The sequence below is a fragment of the Canis aureus genome, chromosome 28 (assembly GCF_053574225.1).
Source record: "Canis aureus isolate CA01 chromosome 28, VMU_Caureus_v.1.0, whole genome shotgun sequence".
Classification (NCBI taxonomy): Eukaryota; Metazoa; Chordata; class Mammalia; order Carnivora; family Canidae; genus Canis; species Canis aureus.
Window position 1 is genome coordinate 24298747 of NC_135638.1, and position 22821 is coordinate 24321567.

General features: G+C 33.9%; 1 protein-coding gene and 1 pseudogene across 1 annotated transcript in view; one reads left to right on the forward strand and one right to left on the reverse strand.

The window, feature by feature from the left end:
* Window positions 1-22821, reverse strand: part of PREX2 (phosphatidylinositol-3,4,5-trisphosphate dependent Rac exchange factor 2) — a 281233-nt gene that overhangs the window by 141325 nt on the left and 117087 nt on the right. The window contains exons 11-18 of the mRNA XM_077876670.1: window positions 21916-22016; window positions 14330-14433; window positions 13558-13607; window positions 10890-10965; window positions 8214-8286; window positions 4851-4993; window positions 4657-4749; window positions 2623-2771 (exon numbers count right to left, since the gene is read on the reverse strand). Of these exons, the coding sequence (XP_077732796.1) occupies window positions 2623-2771; window positions 4657-4749; window positions 4851-4993; window positions 8214-8286; window positions 10890-10965; window positions 13558-13607; window positions 14330-14433; window positions 21916-22016 (789 nt within the window). The remainder of the gene's footprint in view (window positions 1-2622; window positions 2772-4656; window positions 4750-4850; window positions 4994-8213; window positions 8287-10889; window positions 10966-13557; window positions 13608-14329; window positions 14434-21915; window positions 22017-22821) is intronic.
* Window positions 20414-20481, forward strand: LOC144300690 (U4 spliceosomal RNA; annotated as a pseudogene).

Consider the following 22821-nt stretch of genomic DNA (forward strand, 5'->3'; position numbering starts at 1 on the left):
GAGCATGAAGCAAAAAAAATAGAAGTAGCTCATGCTTCTATTTATCATGAACTAGAGTTCGCTTTTGCTGAAATAACTTCAAGCTTTCCAGCCATGGTGAGTTATTGTTGCTTTTGGATTGTGAGGAATTCATAGCAGCCTCTTGGTTCTTTCACAGCAAGGTCTTCTATCTTCTAATATTGCTAGGGAAGGCTGACCTTACTCTAATCTTCAAGAAGATTATTATATATTTCTATAAAAATTTTGTACAAAACACCATGAGATTCATTTTGCTTATAATACTGGGACTCTCTTCATAAAGTGATCTTTGGAAAACATGTTTCCCTGCTGGGACCACTATATTGTCTATTAAACGAAGAATTAAGTTTATACAAAAGGAACACTCCATTTCGTGTAGAAAGTAAGTGCACTAAATAATCTGCTACAAAGCCTTTTGAAAAATTCTTGGATGCTATCAAGTGTAAAATACAGCTAGGCTCAAAAGAAAACTACAGTTGTATTTATTTCTCATATTTTTGCCTTTTCCTCCCCAGACAAGACACTACACATCAAGTATAAGGGGCCACTGTAAGAAAATATGGGAGAATGATTTATAGGAATCATACCTTAGGATAAGGACGTAAAGGAAAGGCTACAGATTTCAAGTAAGTTAAAAGTGAAAGATAAAATCAGTACTCTATCTTCAAAATCAAAATGGTTTTGAAATATAAAATATGCTCCTGATGTAATAAGGAAGCAATGAAAAAAATGAAATAAGAAGAGATATGCATCACAGATAACATCACTGGAGTATACACGATGAGCTGAACAGGTCACTAAGTTCTTTACAAACCTAAATTTATTTAATGTTCTCAGCAGCTCCATGACATAGACAGTCTTATCAGCTTCATTTTTTTATGGATGAAGATGTTGAAGCAACATAATTAGCAAGCAAGTGGTGGAAGAGAAGCTTGAACCTGGACCAGAAATATTGGGTTCCAGATACTGTGCAATAAGCACAGAGTAGGAAGACACAGGTTCTAATGCTGCTCATCAAGCAATTAGTTCTAGAACTGAAGATTTGCCCCTATCTATTTAATCTTAAAGTTGAGGACTTCAGAGTGATCCAGCTGTTTACATGTCTATGATCAGTCAATCAGTAGTTACAGAGTTAAATCAGGGAGCAATAGGGCCATGGGGAGGCCCTTTATGTTTACTAAGGATGCTTTGGACTATTATTCTCTTATTCCTTTCCAGTCTGCTCTTTTCCTTTTAAGTGTCCTCAAAGGGTCCGGAGGTAGGCAACTAAGGTGAGTTTACCCTGGACAGGACTGGATAAAGAGGGAGTAATAGATCAAAATTAGGTTGAGAGAGAAGACATTGTTATGGTTATTCTCTGCCCTCCAGCCCAAAGTTTTCCTAAATGAGTAATTTTAATGAGTCACACTCACTCTTTCCTTGGTAAGTTTTACCATCGACCTTGATGACTTAATGCTGAAGAATCTAGCTCATTACATTGCATGCTCGCTTCAGCAGCACATATATTCTAGCTCATTACATTGCATTTCAATTCCTAAGATAAAGAGTGCACCCAGTTACTGATGAATATATATATTAAAGCAGGGAAGCATTGTATTCTATAGATAGTAAGAATATTTTCATAAGTAGTTAAACTAAACCTTTTGTTTTTTAAGTGGTAACCTTCATTTACCTTAAAATGAATACAGAGGCTTAGTTGCTTATTACTATGAATAAGTGACATAATTAAATTTTAGAAAGTAATTTTAATATAATCATACTACATTAAGACATTATGCTAAGTGCTTTCTATTCATCATATTGATTAATTAATTGATTAAACAAATCATGGAAACATGATATGGGAACACTAGACTATCATGATTTGCAGAAGAAAAACCAACGTCTTCCAAGGATATCCATAATATCTTATTAATTAAAAAAACAGATTATAATGCATGATCCCATTTTATAAATACACGGTTGTGTAAATCTGCATCAGTACTTAGAAAAATCAACTATTACTGAATTTCAAAAAGATAATAATGCCTGATATGATTATAAGAAACACATCTTTGTTTAGAAAAATCTATACTCTCTAAATTTGCTATAATAAACATGAGGGTTTTTTCCTAATCATAGGTAGGTAGGTAGATAGACTTTTTTTTTAACAGAATGGACATGTCACTAAGTACAAGCAAGCATGTGAGCGTATTTCACCTAGCTGTGCTCCCATTTCTTATAAGCTTTAATTACAAACCTAATATCTAACTAACTATAGACCTGAAATTCTTAGAGCTGAACATGGTGAATGCAGTTCTTAATATAAAGTGTTCTCCTAGTTTTCTTCACTTCTAATCAAACTCAATCCAACCTAGACCAGAAAATATGGGCAGCAAAAACAGTATTAGTTCTACTGAAACTACCTGATTTGAGTATCAAGCATTAGTATCATAAGTGATGCAGTTTTTCCTATCATTTAAAGACCAGTATTAGTGATCTTGGTGAGGTTTAAATGTCTCAAGCAATGAGATACTTAATTCTAGACATGTACTTAGTTAACTTTTCTATTTTATTCACCTATGTATAATTTTTTTTAAATCCCACATAAATCATGCAACTTACTCCCTTGGCTTTGTGCTCACAAGAACTCTTAGAGGTTTTCTGCTGTTTAAGCATGATTTCAGGAAGCAATCCACTTCATTGAAAGGTCTCATAAAAACTAGGTCACCATTAATAGCAAAAATCTTTTTCCCAACTTCCATGCCAGCCATCTAAGAGAGAAATAGAAAAAAAAATCAAATTATATTTTAATAAGGAATCTATTTCACAGAATTAGAAGCTGAAAAGACCTAGAACTTGCAGATTTTTGACATTTTAACACATCTGCAATGTTTTTTTTATACAATTTCACACAACAGAACTGTGGGGGAGATAACACAGTTATTCTCTTTGACCTAGTTTTAAATTTGATCACCCATTTGTACTGAAATTCCCTGCCCCTTCTTTTATGACTTAATTTTGTACTCCTCCTGTGACCCTCTTTCTTTTGTACCTTATAGTTCTTTTTCTTATTTCATCCTTTAAGCTACAGTCAAACCCCAGGGTAATTTTCTTTTACTTTGTTTTCCATTTATGTCCAATTAACTCAGAGAGGTTCAACCTCTATATAGCCATCAATGACAGCTGAATACGTATTGCTAGCATGACACAGCATAGATATCTTCAGGGCAGGAGAGAGGAATGGCCTGGAACCCCAGGAAAAGAGCTCCAGAAAGCACAGATTGGCAGAGGCTGAAAAGATAAAAGAAGACATCATCTCTCCATGCCAACCAGGCCGCCATTCTTAACCAATTCCACTGACTCCGAACTACATGCTGTTTTGGTTACCAGAGAAATGATGAAAACCTGAGAGAGTGCATTTAATCAGTGGCATAGTCAGATGAAACTGTCCCCTAAGAACACCCACAGAAAATGTCTGAGAGAAACATTTCCTTCTTGCAGAAAATTACTAAAAATAGTCCCTTCTTGGTCCAGCCCACTAACAAAGTATGAGTTGACCAGAGTTATTTCAATTGAAATGAGTGTGCTGTACCTAACATTGTCTTGCATGAGCTTGTGTTTTGGTAAAAGATGAAGACCTTGGGCAATAGCAGATAGGAGGATGGATGGCAACCTTAAATAGATTCGAAGTTAAAAGCCATGCTTCATTCATTCTCACATTCTCTAGTTAAGATTTATATATTTAGAAGTTTGGTTGAGGATTAAGGCATTTTTACAAGCCAGACAGCAAGGTGAGACCATTTTAAATCTGATATGTGTGGGATATAACAGTCCCAATAGGTTCCGTGAGAGCAGGAGATTTTGTCTCTTGTTCACTGTTGTATTCCCAGAGCCTAGAACACTGCCTGGTATATAATAGGTACTAAATAAATAATTCTCAATGAATGATCAGGAGATTCATTTTTTAAAGGCTGATGACGTGAGAGAACATCAATTGCCATTAACCTAATGAGAAAATAAGTTAAAACATGTGCTTTACTGGTGAAAGTTATATATATATATTTTTAGGACAATCAAAAGTGATAGGAAAATAAAAGACATAGCCCTTGATTTAATGGAACAGTTATCTGACATACATAATAGTGTCTCACTGAATGCAGTCTCCATAGGGTTCCCCCAATCACTGATGAACAGGGAAGTCCCAGGGACAAGGGATAAGCCATGTGACTTCCCAGGAGGTCAAGAGTTCACAACTATCAATCTTTACAATACTTCCTTTCAACTATCTTTGAGTACATGGACTCTGTCACAAATCCCAATATCTGGTAGAAACTCAGAGTAAGATTATTCAGAAACACTATTTTTTTTAAAGATTTTATTTATTTATTCATAGACACAGAGAGAGAGAGAGAGAGGCAGAGACACAGACAGAGGGAGAAGCAGGCTCCATGCAGGGAGCCTGATGTGGGACTCGATCCCGGGTCTCCAGGATCACACCCCAGGCTGCAGGCGGCGCCAAACCGCTGCGCCACCGGGGCTGCCCAAGAAACACTATTTTTAATAAAGACACTTATAAGCTAATTTCAATTTGTTTAGAACTTTTATATTTGTATGTCATTGACAAGAAATTTAAATAAAAATGCTACTTTACATTACCTCAGCATTAGAGCCCTTTTCTACCAACTTTATTATTGGAACTTTATTTTTGTCTTCTAACCCAAAACCATAGCTGCCTTCATTGGATTTAATCTGAAATGCAAAATATTAACATTATTAATAAAGGTACTATGAAAAAAGGTACAAATCAAACAGAATAAAGGAAGAAAACTTATACATGTTAATAAGCTTACCAATAATGATTTGGCTATAACATTTTCCACAACTTTTAAATCATGTTTCATTAGACGATGCTTCATATTTGATCCTTCCATTTCCTCATCCGAAAAAAAACGGAAAAGTAGGGGTTCATCTTTGAATTCACTTTTTTCAAGGACTACAAAAACAGATTCAAATAGTTTCAATTAATCCAAAAATTGAACCCACTTTCCATATTAATAGACATTCAGTAAACGGATACCTGTCCCATAACCTCAATGTCATACTCTTAGAAGAAATTTCACTCACAAGTATCCCTATGATATTGTTCTATTTCTTCTGACAGCTTTAAACTGATAATTCTTTTAAATTACTATTAACTGGTATGCCTGAGTGGCTCAGCAGTTAAGCATCTAGCTTCGGCCCAGGGCGTGATCCTGGAGTCTCGGGATCAAGTCCCACATCAGGCTCCTGCATGGAGCCTGGTTCTCTCTCTGCCTGTGTCTCTGCCTCTCTCTCTCTCCTTGTCTCTCAAGGACAAATAAAATAAAATCTTTAAAATATAAAAATATAAATAAATAATTATTAACTAAAGAATTGTGAATTTTTAAGTATTTTTTCATAACTTAACTGTTTTGTACTCACCCAAATTTAATAAAAGATTATAATGAATAAAAAATGTATGCAATCCAAAACATAAAAACCTACAGTGTTTTGAATTTGTAGTAAACATTCAAAGTAAGTTTTTAATATCCTGAACAATTATGGGAAAACTCAAATGAGTAAGTGTTGCTCTTATGTGTGTGAGCCATTCCCACTGTGGTCACTTTTATCAACAATTCAAACCAGAAATAGATCTTCTGGGTGAAATGTAATTTTAGTTTCCACTAATTCCTAGTTTTTTTCTATTTCAAAACATTATTCTCAAATAATCTTATTTCAATAAAGGTCATTTCCCCCCTTTTATGTATGTTAATAGTTCCCCCCAAGTCCCTAAGATCCCTGACACGCCCTGATGACATAAGGTTTATGTTTCATTAATCTTTTTAAAAATAAGGCTAAATACCAATGGAGAGAAATTTATATTCAGTGAGATCCTGACAGCTGTCAAAATGTTTTGAAAGAGAAATCTTCTCTATTTCTATTTATCTCTCCTTGGTAGGTAGAAACACACTTGTTGGAACAGGGTAATTCATTGAGCTGGGAAACTAAAGGTAAGACAGTGGTCCCATGGCACTGTACAAGGTTTGGCTTAAGATGAGACAAATCTCCAGGTCTGGGTCTGATTCTGGGTGTGACTTTGGGAAAGTTACTTAACTCTTTGAACTGTAGTTTCCTCATCAGTAAAAGGGGGGGGCAATAAAACCTTCTTCATAATGCACAGAACCAAAAATGAAGTAACAAGTGTGATTAACTGGGCATACAGAAAGCAATACAAAACTATTTTATTTCATTATTATTACAGAGTTCCAAATAATAACTGGTGATATATGTATTGATCTTTGGATGGAAGACTGGCTGGCAACTTGGGTTAACAATTGAAAACTATCAACCACCAATTAAAAAGTAACATGCCACATTTGACAACAGAAATGAAAATTCTACTTGAGATCAAGTTAGGTCTTGCCTACATGACCCAAGTGCTTCCACAAAACTCACATGGTGTTTTGCTACTGCTATTTTCCTCTACAAAATACTATGCCTAACAGGAGTGAGAAAGGATATCAATAAAGACAGGCAGGAGCCAAATTTGTTGTGCTTAACTGACATAGACTTTTGTAGGGAAACTATTGTTCTTAACTCAATAGTTTATTTTTTTTTTGTTATTTTATTTATTTATTTAGGCATATGAGAGGGGCAGACAGAGAGGGAGAGAGAAAATCTCAAGCAGGCTCCACCTCCAGCATGAGCCCAACAATGGGTTTGACTTCACACCCGAGATTGTGATTTGAGCCAAAATCAAGAGTTAGATGCTTAACCGACTAAGCCACCCAGGCACCCTTAACTCAATATTTTGACATAAATATTTAGATAAAGTTACTGCTTATTGATGTTTTAAAAAGAAAAACAATTGGAAGCTCAGCGGTTTAGTGCTGCCTTCAGCCCAGGGCGTGGTCCTGGGGACCCAGAATTGAGTCCACGTTGGGCTCCCTGAATGGAGCCTGCTTTTCCCTCTGCCTGTGTCTCTGCCTCTCTCTCTCTCTCTCTCTCTCTCTGTGTGTGTGTGTGTGTGTCTCATGAATAAATAAATAAAATCTTAAAAAAAAAGAAAATTAAAATACTTGAAGGCTTTCAGCTTGATATTATTGTTTTAATTCCCCATAATAATGTCAATTCTCCCAGTCAATAGTTTGCTCTTCAAAGACTGATATTTCTCTATCACAACTCATATAGTGCTCTAGAGATACATAGTGGGATGTAATGGAAATCCCAAATGAATGTAGGCTAACCAAAAATGCTCTCAATATCATTGAAAGTTTTGTTATACTTCCTTCTTCATAAAAAGGTAATGACCTTGTGATTGTTTCAGTTGGTTGAGTAGTTGACTCTTGATTGCTCAACCAACTGAGGGTCATGAGATTGAGCTTGGGGTCAGGCTCCACCCTCAGCAGGCAATCTGCTTAAGATTCTCTCTCTTCCTCTCCCTCTGCCTTCTCTCCCAGTCTCTTTCTCTAAAATAAATAAATCTTTTTTTTTAAAAAAAGGTAATAACCTTCTGAAAGTAACTGACAAATAGGTATATATACATAACCCAAATGTGTTTATAAGTATACATATATATGTTATATACATGCAAACAGTGCAAAAGATTAGGTTTGTGGAATCTATAAGATGCTATGAATAGAGAGGGAAAACTAAGTCTCATTTATAAATTTAGGGGGAATGAAGTCATCGAACAACAAAATCTTTAATTAGTAGCCAATATGAAAGACATTTTTTTCCATAGATTTATAATTTTATTCTCTGAGATAATTTTAAAAGCATTTTTCTAAAAAGAACAATAGTTATCTGACAATATATGCTTTCATTTAATCATTTTAAATATATACTGACATTCAAAAAACCCATGAGTCTGATCTAAAACAATTTCAATTTTTTTTAGAAGCTACTTAAAAAAAAACCAACTTCTTAGTTCAAGATTTTGTTCTTCTGGAATCAGTCTAGAAAAATAGAAGGGAAGTCATAGCAACTGGTAGATAATAGCAACTAGACATTGGAATGGCACCAGCGGTGAAACTGAATGCAGATATGATGTAGCATGGATACATGGCAAGACCCATACAGTCTTGTTGGTTCATCTCTAAATGACTTCACTAAAAGAATGAGATACTCCCTATGCCCTAACAAAAACAAAACAGTAAAATACATTTGTAATTTCCCAGAATAAAAATTCCTACCATGGTGCATAAATCCATTGTCACAGAGACCGACACCAAATATCATTGCTTCTTCTCGGGTGCGGCAATCCCCCTGTTAACCACAAAAATATGGCATATCTTAATAGGCAACTAAAGGCTTTGTTGTGTCTTTATGACATTTGATGTTCCCAGCACCATACTGACAGAGCCAGTCATTTATTAAGGCACACATCGCATTCATAAGCTCATGATGCACCTAATTGCTATAAAACATTTATTTAATTATGAAAACATCTTTTTTGACATTAAGTGAAAAGCAAAGAGTTAATATTTCCTGAGAAAAACCATATTGTATTAAACATGAAAATATATAAGTAACTAAAATTTGTTGATGCCACAAATGATCCATTTCTCTCATTTTTTTTAAATCTTGTATCCCAATTTACCACAAGAAAACAATCTATATATTGAAAACACACTAAATAAAGTTAACGAAAAATCATTATGCATGATCTCTGCTATCACATTCCTCTACTAAATGGCCTTGCTCTTTAAAGGACCCCTAAAAAACTCTACTAATGTAGGGTGATTTCTAAGACCCTAAAAGTAATTTGTACAGCTGAGCTTGTAAATGCAAGCTTCTCTTTTACTATCTTGCAGAAAAAATAATCAGATCATATAAATGAAGAAAAAAATGAAAGCCCAATCCAAGCTTCTGTTATGTTTTTATCTAGAAAACTTCTATTTTGTTCATATAAGTATGGATTCATATATAGGAATAGGCATATGTACATATATGTATGTATCTAATGTTAGTCCTACCAAATTATTCTAATGTCCCTGTGCCTTTTACTGTTAGATAATAATTCCCTAAGTAGTAAACTGTTGTGAAAATAAAAATCTAGATAAATGAAGGGATTTGTTCAACTTTACATAACTAATCAGAAGAACAAGCATCTGGTAGTAGATTACCTGAGTCCCAGTCCATCACCCCAATTTCTAGTATGTACCACTTCTAAGAAATTGTCATAATAGGCCACTAAGAAAACCTGAAGAAAAAAAATAATTGCAATATGGTCCAGTTTTTGGATAGCCTGTTCTATTATTCTAATACTCACATTTGAAAAGTAAAACAATGCCAAAAAAAAAAGAAGAAAAAAAGCTGCTCACTGGTTCCTGAACTTTAAATATTTATTAGGCACCAATCTTCACTTCAAAAAACTTTCTTCAGTTTTCTCACATAGTCAACATACACAACAAGTTCATGTGAATTCTATAAGATTATAATTTCTATGTAAAATGCCAACTCTGACACCAAGTACAGAACCAATTCTAATGATGCACATTTGACCATAATATTGAAAAAGGCTCTGACTCTAGTAAACCCACTGCATGTATGAATCAGTTTTTATATAAAAATAATTGTTTGGTTTAATCTAAAATCTTAACTTCTAAATAAAATACATTTAAGTGCTATAAATTCAAAAATAAGCAGTCTTGGGTAGTCTAGAAATTAATATTACATAATAAAAATCTCAACATTTATGTGCACAGATGAATCAAATATTAAACAATATTGAAGCAAAAATTATGATTATCAAATGTTATTCATATTTAACAAAGAATAGACCACTTTCTTTAATAACAAAAAAGTAAAACTGCTTATGAAATAGACATATATATCTAAGCATGATAACATTTCAACAAGCAATATCCCCTACCCCAAAATAGTAAGTTCTATCAAAGTTGTTTTTTAATCAATGAAAAACAAGTGATCATATATTAGTTGACCCAGTATAATAAAACATTTAAATTTTTATTTGAATATCTAGTATGTTGGGGTAGATGCCCTAATTTGCAAATAACATTTTTTCAATACCTACCATAGTTCCTGAGCTAAATAAATACAATTAACAATAAATTTCATACTTTCTTATTTAAAATGAGCGTAGATAAATATTAAAGCTTATATGGTCAAAGCACAATTATTATCTAACCAAGAGAAAGGCACAGGCATTTTAGAATAATTTGCTAGGACTAATAAACAGTATCTTAAAACAAATTAGAAAACAAACCATACAAGAGGTTTTAGTGTATGTGCATAGATATTCTTCAGTAATATTCAAATTAAACCTAAGATTCGATTCTATTCTTTTCTTTTTTCTTTTCTTTTCTTTCTTTCTTTCTTTCTTTCTTTCTTTCTTTCTTTCTTTCTTTCTTTCTTTCTTTCTTTCTTTCTTTCTTTCTTTCTTTCTCTTTCTGTTTCTCTCTCTCTTTCGTAAATAGACTCCATGCCCAGCATGGAGCCAAATGTGGGGCTTGAACTCATGACCCTGAGATCAAGAAGTGAGTTGAGATCAAGAGTCGGATGCATTCTTTAAAACAAAACAAAACAAAACAAAACAAAAAAAAGAAAAAGTCAGACCCTTAACTGACTGAACCATCCAGATACCCTACACTTAGTTTTTTTGATGAATCTCAGTTGATATTTTAAAAATAGGAACATCTTTCTCTTGAAAGACCGAATAGTATAAAAATTAACTTTGAAGACTCTGAAGTCAGATTACCTAGATTCAAATCCTAACTCTGCTTTATATTAGCTATTTTACTGTGTGTCATCTGCACGTGGTGATAAAAAAAAAAAAAGTACCCTGATCACCTCAAAGCTTAAAGCAGCAGTGAATGTAACTCAGAAACTTCTATTTGTCTATTTACCTGCGCAATTAACCAGTCTATAAGTTTGTTGGCCATGACTACAGATTTGTAGGTCCTTAGATGGTAATCTTTATCTCTATACAGGAAAAAGAAAACAAAACCAGTAAGCAAGGGGATAAGTGCAGGAAAACATTTCATTTAATATCAGTGTACAACAGAAAAGTTTACTAAATATAATCTGAATGTATCATCCAAATTATGTGCAAATAAGAGAGGTTTCCGAGGTATACATAATACCTGAAAATTCCTTCATTAGCTCATATCAGAACTGACTGACAAGGATACCAAAACAGGACATTTCTCCTTTGACATCTTCTTATACACAAGTATATTATTACTGATATATTATCTAGTAATAACTTAGCTAGAAACACAATACCTCATTAAAAGAATAACAAAATAGAATTCTTCCCTTAAAATCAAGATAGAGTCTACCAAAAAAATCTCATCAAAATGTGGAGAATAAAGCAATCCTTTCATTCCTGAATTCTCCAGGAAGGCTGGATTTACACAGGAGCATTATTCCATTTGGCTCAGCTGCAGTAGCAGACAGCAGGTCTGCCTGAGGTAAACATGCTGAGAATCCTGTCATTCATCTTGTCTGATCAGAACATGGACAAGTGATACCACATCCCCAGGAAACCAAGGGAACCAGTTGATTCTACATTAGCCTCAACTTTCAGTAAACTTTCCAGATCTGAGAAATCATTCAAAGTGAAGTTAGACACCAACAAGTGCTCTTGATCAGAATGGGGCCCCCAGAGCAGAAATCTATAATGCATTCATTCTGCAGGCCTGGATCAAAGAGAAAATGACAGTCTTTCAAAATGTCAAAAGATCTGAACTGCAAACAACTTCAAGTAATAAATAATTACTAGCTCTCTTCACAGTTCTTTAGCCCCTGTCAGCAATTGACAATTAATACTGACATCATTTTATCTACTTTCATAAAAGGAAAAGTCCCCGAAAAATGGTTGAAATTTCTGAGATCTTAGTAATGAATACACTAAGTTAGCTAGTAATCAATAGCAGATTCTTTTTTCAAAAAAAAAATCTTTTTAAATCTATCTCCATGTTTCTGATACCTCATTGCCCATTTCATCTTGGTTTCCATAAACTTTAGTAAGAAGGGAAAGGGTAGTCAGGATATTATAAAACACATGTGGGTCAGTGAATTCTTCACTCAAATAATTTTTCTTTTTGTAAGCTGAGTTCACACATATTAAAAGCATGACTATCATACATTCCATCTGTTTTATGGTTTTTTTCCCATAAATTTTTCCTTGACAGCTCATAAACAATTGTCATTACTAGCCAAAGAACAATTCCTTATCAGCTCTTATGGAATGTAACCTTCTTGATAAGAAATCCCATATGGCTAAAATACATTTTCAGAGCACATTTTCTCACATACAAAATCTATATATACACAGGTAACATGAAAAATGTAAGCATTATTTTTTTCTGAGTTTAGCAGAAAAAACTAATTTAAGTACCCACTTGCTATGGAGTGAAGTAACCATCTTTTAGTATTAGGTTATCCAAAATATTTGCAGGGTGGCTATGCTAGAAATCTAGTAGGGAATCAATAAATATGGGTTCATTTTCACTTCTTTTCACTTTAAGGAAGCCTATTTGTGAAAAGGCATTTTTAGGAGTAATGGATAAGATTCTGTTTCTTCCTCAAGGATCTGCACTGTGTTCTCTATAAAACATTAGTGAGAATTACAATACACTTAAACAGTCACTTGTGGATAGTTTTTTCCTTAAGTTCTGAGTTTCCTTGGAATTGGAAACCAGAATGAAAAATAGAAACACCAGCACATCAAACATTTGGATTCTATAGCCATGACTGAAAAGACTCTTTATTCATTTTGGAAATGAAGCATCCATTTTTTTTTTTGGTCCTGAATATTAAGTTTCAGTCAATAAGTTCTAGATGACATCTGGCCATTTGAAATGAGCGTAGCATCATACTACATTCTATCAGTGTATATTTCATAAAAAAACAATAATATTCCAGAACATCTCTTCTATTAGTAATCATAACACAAAACTCAGTTTTCTGATGTCTTTCTGGAGAGATAAACTGAAATTAATTATGATTCCACTTTAAAAAAGGCATATCTCTTCAAAAGGAAAATCATGTTAGAGAACAAAATTATAAAATTTTACTTTTTAACTCCAATTAATTCTTAATTTTCAAGTACAAAATCTTTTCTTTGGAAAAAAAGACTGTTAGAAGAAAATACTGTGAAAATACATGCCAAAGATGTGATTATACAACTTGATGAAGAAAAATCAATATATAATAATCATAGTGGTATTTATAGGAAATAATATTTCAAAATCATCTCCTAGTCAACTATTATTAACTAAATATTAACTAAATGTGGATTATTTCATTATGAAGTCTATAATTTAGTATGAATTAGTGGCAAATAATTTTAGAAATCAGAATAAAAAGCCATGGAAAAAACTGTATAATTAGAGCCTCACAAAATTTAGAAAAATTTTCAGATCAATTATTACTTAAAATAATCTTTAAAGTATAATTTTCACTTATGGAAGAAAAATAAGCCAAGAGTCTGCAGCTGAACAATGCTTACCTAATATGCAATATAAATATTTCCAAGTAAGTTGCCCAGAACTTAGAAATCAGACTCACCTAATCACTGGAGTAAACAGACTATGGAGACGGCAATATAATCTCACTCCCTATTATAAAATAAAGATATGTCAAAAATAAGGAAGATCACTCAAAGGACAGACTAACGAAATTTTGAGACTAATAAATCCACTGTCAACATTCTGGAATCACTATATAATCTCTACCATTTAAAAGTTATTCATCTGTTGTATTACATCAGAAAAAATAACTTAAATAATTAAAAACAGGACCAAGTTGTACTATGAATTTGTCATATACATATGACATATACATAGAAAAAGTTTTTAAAACTATTTTTCTTAAAATGTAAAACTTCAAAATACAAGCAGAAAATAAATCTATGCAGCAATAATACCTCACACTACATGTTCATCATATATCAATATAAATTTTGTCAAATATGCGAAGAAAACTGATGTTACATAAATTTTATATATTTATGTATTTTTAAAATTTATTCAAGTATAATGGCCACTTGTTGCTACATGTGACATAGTTTTCAGTGGATATAATCTGAGTGATGCAATTTCATTACTTCCATTTAGAACTACATAAGAGAATGAAAAAAAATGATCTAACCCTGGAATTCTTTAAATAGCAAAAAAGAAATTGAGAGACTTGCTTACAAATGCTATTTTCTACACCAGAAGAATTTTTTTTTAAGTCTTTTTTTTTTTTTTTTTTTAAGTCTTTCAGCAGCATTTTATCTTGGTGAAGTATAACGACATGAACTCTGCTCTTGATAAAAGATTCTGGGAGAGGTTGTTACCTTTGAAATCACATCCTGCATCTCATTTCTTGGATAAAAAGTTCCATCATCATAACGAAATCTATATAACATCTGTTCTGGCTTGAATTGGTGTTTATCAGTAACTAAGAACATAGAAACAATATATTAAAATATTGACAATCTAAAATGTGGCAAATAAAAACAAATAAATTTATAAAATACATATTCCCAAATATTTAAACTTGTATTTACCAAAAACTTTTGTTTTCCTAACACAGTAATACCAATCCAGTATTTTGACAGAAAGATTCATGATAAGATTTTGTTATATATTTATAATTTCCATATAGTGATTTAAGAAATAGAGTAGCAATATTTAGTTAGCATAATATGAATATGTGTATAGTGTATTATTTATATAAATATATAATATTTAGTTAGCATGAGTATGTGTATAGTGTATTATTTATATAAATATACAAAGTTGTGTTTTCTATTTCTTCACAGTGCCACAAAGTTGAGCAAAAACTGTCCTTCGAAAAGCAGATAATCTAATTAGTAAGTTATAATTCAATTCTCAGTCCTAGAGGTGAAATTTAGTATTTATCTATTTTATCCCACAGCAATCAGGCCAAGACCACACATATACCAATCTTGACTGTTTAATCTGTGTTTAGAACTCTGGTGTAGATTATATAATTTTAATATGTAACTTATTCCAAAATTTCAAGTTTTCTGAAACTGAGGAATGTTTTTCTTACATGTCACTTATTTTTTTTTCTTAGTGGAAATGAGAATGGTCATCCTTCACTTTCATCCTTGAGGTAAGAGTTTCATATTCATAAAGACTCCTATTTAACTTCCTCTCAAGTTTTCTTTTTTTCCAGAAATATTTTATAGATAGTCTAACAAAAGTGATTGTTTGTAAGAGGAAAGAAAAACATAAATTGAACCTCCAAGAGTTTATCTTTAAATGTTTTCTTTACAAGGAATGCAACATTTGCAGAGCAGATAATTTACCTCAAGGGGCTGTGTTTTCATGATTAGATAGAAGATAGAGAGGTGATTATTTTTTGTTAAAAATGTTAAAGAGGGAGAAAAAGTTGGCAGAATTAATTTTCATGAACTACATTTGGTGAATCCAGAGAAAGCCAAAAGACTTATCAGACACACACACACAACACACACATGCAAACGTTAAGTGAAGTTTCAGCTATTTTACCCCAACCTACCCAAACCATGTGCATGGCTTGCAGCCATCAGATTGAAACAGGATTGCTGCCAAAGAAAGATAGACAACACAGCCTTTTGGCACCTTTTTTTCCCCATATCAAGCCAAAAAGAAAAAAGCATGTGTGAAAGAAAAAAAGAAAAATAATATCAAGAGAAATATTTTGCAATCGTATGGCATGTCTCAAGACTAGTTATTTATTTCTTCTCTGCAATCTACCTTTTTCATTTTTATCCTCTAAGAGTCACTGAAATACATTATTGTCTTGATATTTCAAAATTCAAGGAAATGTTGGGCCCAAATGTCTTTTGCCATGATAAAACAAACAGTAGTTTAAAATTCCTAATCAAAATGGAGTGCTTAGTACTGAAAGGTGCTGATGTAGTGAAACGCCAGGACACCTGCACCCCAATGTTCATAGCAGCAATGTCCACACTAGCCAAACTGTGGAAGGAGCCTCGATGTCCTTCGACAGATGAATGGAAGACGATGTGGTATATATATACACAATGGAATATTACTTAGCCATCAGCTAATACCCATCATTTGCTTCAGTGTGGAGGGAACTGGAGGGTATTATGCTGAGTGAAATAAGTCAATCAGAGAAGGACAATCAGCATATGGTTTCACTCATACGTAGAATATAAGAAATAGTGAAAGGGATTATAAGGGAAAGGAGGGGAACTGAGTGGGAAAAATTAGAGAGACAAACATGAGAGATTCCTAACTCTGGGAAACAAACAAAGGGTTGCAGAAGGGGACATGGGTAGGGGTATGGGGTAGCTGGGTAACAGGCACTGAGGGCACTTGATGGGATGAGCACTGGGTGTTATACTATATGTTGGCAAATTGAATTTAAATAAATAAATAAAATAGGGAAATTAAATTTAAAAAATGGAGTGCTTAGTTGTATAGTAAACTCCTGTGACTTTCATGATTAATCTTGGGTTTTTAGCTATCGCTCTGGAAAAACAGTGAATTGTTCTGCATTCAAATGCACTCCCTCCAACTTCTTGAACATGAAAAATGGGCTTATTGACTGTTGAGAACTAAGGTCATGTGAGAAAGGTTGCTTCACACTGTCTTCTAAACAACTATGCAATATTGTGATATTACTAAGGATACAACTGGCTCTCTAGGTGGTGAGGGAAAAGGAGTGCCAATCTGTAGTATTCACCAATTTCTGTGGTATTAAATATTCCCACACTGGCCAATTTCAAGCTACTGAAATAGTCACTGAACACAGAGTTAGATGAGCAGTGATATATTATTATTTAGTACTTCTATCATACAGAAAAAATAGATATAAATACCACCAAGAACGTAAACAATAATAAAATATAGTAAAATAATTAGGAAGTAATGAGTTTTAATAATATATGAACTTTGTTTATAATACAATGTATGTGCTATCTGTTCATATAATTTTTAATAATAGCTGTGCTTTACAACCAGCTTGCAAATTTCTAAGAAATGTAATTACCACCTCTTTTAAGTTTGTATAGCCGACTTCAGCACACTACTGGATATAATGAATGAGGTCTCTAAATTTTTGCATAAGTATTTCTAATGTAAATAGTAAACTCAGATAAGAAAATATATCAGCATATCACCGCAAAAGCATATGCTGCTTCAACCCAGCAATTCTTTGGTATATCAAGGCTTTGCTTTTGTAAAGTTCTCAACGATATTTGCAATGTGAATAGTGGCAATAATAGTCAAATCTTTTTGCTTTCACTCTTTAAAACAGATGGTTCATTCAACTTTATTTTAGGAACTCTATTTTCACTAAATGCAGCTGGAACTACATACCAATAAAACAACCATGTTTGGCTCATATCTCTACATTCTAATAAGATTATTAATGTGAAGTTGCATAATGTGTTCTCCTCCTCCTAGTTTGGGGGAATCTGTACTAGTTAACTTTGGACACTTAAAAAAAGTGATTGCTTTTAGCAACAAAAATTCTATATGCCAAATCAGACATTACAACTGATCAAATTCTGATAACAATAATAGTACAGGCCACTAAAATCAAACTGTGACAAACAGAATGTTAATAATAGGGAGGATTCAGGGCTTTATTTCTCAGAAAAAGAATTAATTGGGTTATAAATATCATTGTGCAAAAAGACTTAAATTCTCCTACGTTAAATAATCAAAAGTCTTTACCTCTGAAAATTCAAAATAAATTTTAATCCAGAATTTAATCTCTTTCTTTACAAAATTATGTTGGAGAAAATGGTGTCTGAAGTTGGAGGATAAACTGATTAGGACTGAATTCTCCTATTCTGATATTCCTTACTAAAAAAATCTTATGTTGTTGATTTTTTCCTTTCTTTAGAGGGAGGCAATTAAAAATATTGTGAGAAACACTTTAACAAAATAAATAAGGGTGGTTCTCTCCAATGGAATTCAGTGATTCCTTCAAGAGCTTTTAGCAGTTATGAACTGAAGAACAGGTCAGAGTATTCATGAAGATATTTAAGATTCATAAAGATATTTATGAAGATATTACTCCAACTCGGGTTTGTACTAACTTACAATTGACATGAAAATGTTTGGCTAGCTACTCACAATTTCAGGCAAAGTAATAAGTTTTGTCATTGCAAAGTCAGTAAAATTCCATCCATAAGAGTTATGTCTTGAGTTTTCAGAACCCAATGCACTATGCAAATAAGCGACTTAGTCCTCACACAATTCCTAGGTCATCATGATGAAATATGAAAGCAAGAGTGGAAGGGTGGCTTGAAAATAACCTAATAGCCCCTTCAAAGGACATCCTCTTACCCCACATCCTGAATTTTCCAGTTCTCGGTATAAAATTTCTGTAATGCCCTTTTGTTTATTACAAGGTATCTCATAGTCAAATAAGAAAATATTATAACAAACTTAGTGTGCAGCTCTTTCTAAATACAGTAAGCATTGTACAAGTACAAAAATTGTATTTCTTAGATAATCTTTTAAACAAAGAGCAACATCAATTGCTGACAGCTTTAGGATCTTTTTTTCTCTTGTTTCTAATTCATAATGGTATGAAGTCACTCAAATTAACAACAGAAGTTATGAAAACCTCCATTGAAAGAGAAATGTTAAAAGTTATTTTTATGATTATTACATGATGATATAATCATAAAATATTGATGAGTTTATATAATGATTACTCTGGCTTTAAAATAATTCCAGTGATTTTTTTAATATTGACCTGGGAGCTGTGTCTCAGTAGCAGAAATTGGGTCACTGTTGATCAAATCAGTTTAGCTTTTGTTTATCCTAGACATGAATCTACCCTACATTTCTAAGTTTCTCTTGCAGTAAGGAGTGGCCATGAAACTACGTTGCATCTAAAGACATGCACAAAAAAGTATGGCACAATGGGGAGTGTATAGGCCCATTTAAAACCAACAAACCAAAAACTCCACTACTCCTTCAACATGACTTTTAAGAGCTCTTTACACTGAAAGTAGGTGAGCCTCTATCAGACACCAAAACCCTGTGTGAGGGAGAGCACCGAACCCCATCCTCCACCAGTGACTTTATCTGAGTGAAAAAATAGCTTTTAGAATGTAAATCAATGTAGTTAGGTGGTATATTTGTTATAGCAGCTAGCATTAACCAATTCCTTCTCAGAGTTCCCTGCCAAAAATTAATTCTCCCATCCTAGTAGATTTCTACCTTTCTGAAAGGAAATATGTCAACAGCTGGATTGCTTGACAAACAAGGTAAAAAGACAGGCTTAAGACTACCAGACCATAAGAAATAAAGTCACTATTCATGTTTACATACGTAAAGTACCTCGTTTAATATCCTACACATAGAATGAAGGAAAGAGTCAGGTAGGAAAAAAATAAACAAAGGTGTTCATAAACAGATTTTTTTCATTCTTTGCTCTGTCTGTAAGACATAGTCCCTGGAAGTACACAGTATAAATGAGACAAGAATCATCTGATTTCTGAAGGTCTATGATTGTATGCAAAACCTGTCTATATTCCACCTACTTGAGCTTCAGTGGACTGCAGGACAAAACAAATATATTCCCTTCTTGACCCAAGTATATACTTGGACTTGGGCCTAGAACAAAGGAAAGAGAAGCAGCAAAGAGAAAAGCCATCTAGCTCAATATCACCTTTTCATTCTTACTTTTAAGTTTTTGGATAATGCTTTTTAGCATACTTGGTGCTACATGGTGTTTCTATGGTACTAAAGAATCAAGTACAAAATCATATACAGTTTATCAGTATTATCTGTTTACTCACAATATAATTAGTCATTTATTTATCCACTGAGCAAATATTTATTGAGCACCTACATGTGATGGGCACTCCAGCCATTTACTATATATTAACAAACAAGGGTCCCGTTCTTATAGTATTTATATTTGATTGGGGGCCAGAGTAAGTATGGGAGATAGAGAAGGAATAAACAAATAAAACAGCATGATAAGTTTATAAAGAAAATTTAAAAAATTAAAATTAAAAACACAGCTTGTTGCAATAATGGGATAAGATTCTAAAAGTCAGAGTGTCACTGAAGACAAGACGGTGACTTTTGTAATTTCATTCACTGCTCTCTAGCACCTAGAAAGGTCCCTAGCATATATTAGGAATTAATAAATAACTGTTGAATGAGAACAGCAAGAGCAAAGATCCCAAATGGAGTGTTCAAGGAGGAGACAGTAAGCCACAGGGGCCACCATGTAATGAATTAGGTGCTACACTATGTGCCTAGTCACAGAGGATGTCAGGGGCCCTATCACATGGGGCCTTTCAGGCCACGGAAAAGAGATCCAGACTTTGATAAGGGATTCTGGATTTTTCTTTGAGTTTAATGGGATATCAGCAGATGATGATAAGCAGAATACCTTGATCTTACATTGTTTTAAAAGATTTCCATGCTTTGTGCAGTGGCGGTATTGTAGCCAATGAGGTTTATCCGAGGCATGATTATTGCTAATTTCAAGGTCTCCAGCTGTTATCTGTAGGGTGTATCATAGGGATGGAGGACCAAAGTGGAAGCAAGGAAGGAGAGGATGGTTACTGAGAAGAAGGTGGGGATCCTGGAAGTGAGAGGAGCTGTCTAATTAGGGACCTATTTTGATGGTAGAATTTACAGAGCACCAGTACGGTGGGGAAAAACTGTGAAGATACGGTTCATTTTTGTCCCACTCTAATTAAAAAAAAAAGGAACACTGAAATACCTTAGCCAAATACCCATGTTTATTCATAATCCCCCCTCTTTCTCTTCTCTCACATTTTACATAAGAAATTCTTCAAGTTTTACTTCTCAGTCCCATTATCACTGTGTTCTTCTTTCTATGTTACTGATGTTCTCAGGAATCTGGTGCTCTCTTGAAATGATTGCCAAATTTGTCTCTGGATCTCCCTCTATTCTGAACTTAACATACATATTTTCAACTTCGTGCTGAGTGCTCCCCTGTGGATGTCTCATACCCAGCCTACCACAAATTCTTTATCCTCTCCCCATCCTGCTCCTCCTCCTGAATAATCATCCCTGTCAACCAGCTAGAAACCTCAGAATAATCTGATCTTGCACTTCACTCCTCATCTCCCAGACAATAGTTGCCAAATATGCTGTTCCAGCTTCATCAAAACCTCCCAGATGGGCCACTGTCGTCATGCCATAGAACACAACCCTCATCCTCCCATTGCAGGGAAAGGTGGGGACCTCCCAATGGATGGGGCTCCCTGTAGTGTCTCCAATGTCTCCACTCTGTGTTCCACATTGCTGCATGTGAGGGCTCTAGAGCCAAGTTCTGGCCACTTTTCTGCTTAAAAGTGTCCATCATCTCCTCACTCCCTTCAGAATAAGCCCTACATATTACAGCCAGAGTGTTAAGATCTTGTGGAATCAGATGTGCTTACCTTTCATACCACACCTCTCCTCCCCAGTATGTTCATCCGTGACCTATACTGTCTCACCATGAGAGATCCTATGCTAGTTCCTGAAGAGACCACCGTGCTCTTTCCCAGTTCCATGCCTGAGTATCTATACTATTCCTCAGGGCGAGACGTTCTCTGCCCTTCTGTCCCACTTAGAGTCCTACTCATTCTACAATGCCTAACATTAATACACTTTCCCTCATAAAACAGTCCCAAATACTCTAATTAGAACTTACCACAGTCCCACATTTACCTGCATTTCTAATTTTTACCTGTTTTGTGGCCATTCGTATTAAAGTTAGCAAATATATAAACCCAACTCCCTAAAACTCCCAGAACTACAGTTCTGTATACGTTAGGCACTAGAAATGTTGTTAAAAATACATAAGCATTCTATAATGTGGACATTTACTATAAGCTAAATTGATTAAGGAATTAAGATGCCTCCAGCTGATGGATAAATAGAATAGTTTAGTAACTAATGAAATAATTACCATGGTGGATGATTCCATTTTCTAACAATGCTTGTCCTAAGTGAACACCTTCCTCAGGCCTGTGAATCTCTCCAATTTCCAACAGCCATGACACAAATTCACTGCAATAGAAATACACTAAAATGGTTAAATAGTCTTTTTTGTCCTCCCTCAGGAAGTCTATTTCTACCATGCTTTCATCAAGCAGCTTTGGAAGGAATCTCAAATATAAAGAAATATTTGCAGTGCATTTCAGCATGCATTTTTTCCACACATGTGAAGCCCAAAATTATTTAAATTTTACTCTATTCTAAAAAAAAAAAAATGCTATTCTGGAAAACCCATGTCCCTTTTCTAAACCACACATAATAACTATTCAACTCACTGAGACCTCTAATAAACACAAAGGGAAAATTTCAGAGTAGTTTTAACTATAAAGAGAATAAAAACAGATCCTAAAGAGGGCTAACAGGCAAAATAAATAGAACAATAACGACTTAATATAAGAGATAGACGGTCTGGAATGTGGCTTTCCAGGCACGGAAAACCAGTGTGTTTGAAAGTCCAAGAAGGCAAACCAAAAATATTGCATACCCTATATGGTAGGTGGAATTCCAAACATGTCCTCCTACTCCCTCCTCCCATCAAGAATCCCATCCCTTGGTTTTGTAATCAAATCCTAAGGTAGGTAGTGCTATGAATGGATTTTGTATATGTAAATAAAATCCCCAGTCAGTTGATCTTAAAACATGTAAATTATTCAAGAGGGCTTGACCCAGTCAGTTGAGCACTTTGAAGGAAAGAGCTTTCTCAGGTGGGTGGCATAAGAGTAAGTAAGAAAAATTAAAAGCACAAGAAAGATTCAGTGAGCCACTGTTGCCTTTGAAAATAGAGGGCCATGTAGCGAGGAATGCTGGCAGCTTCTGA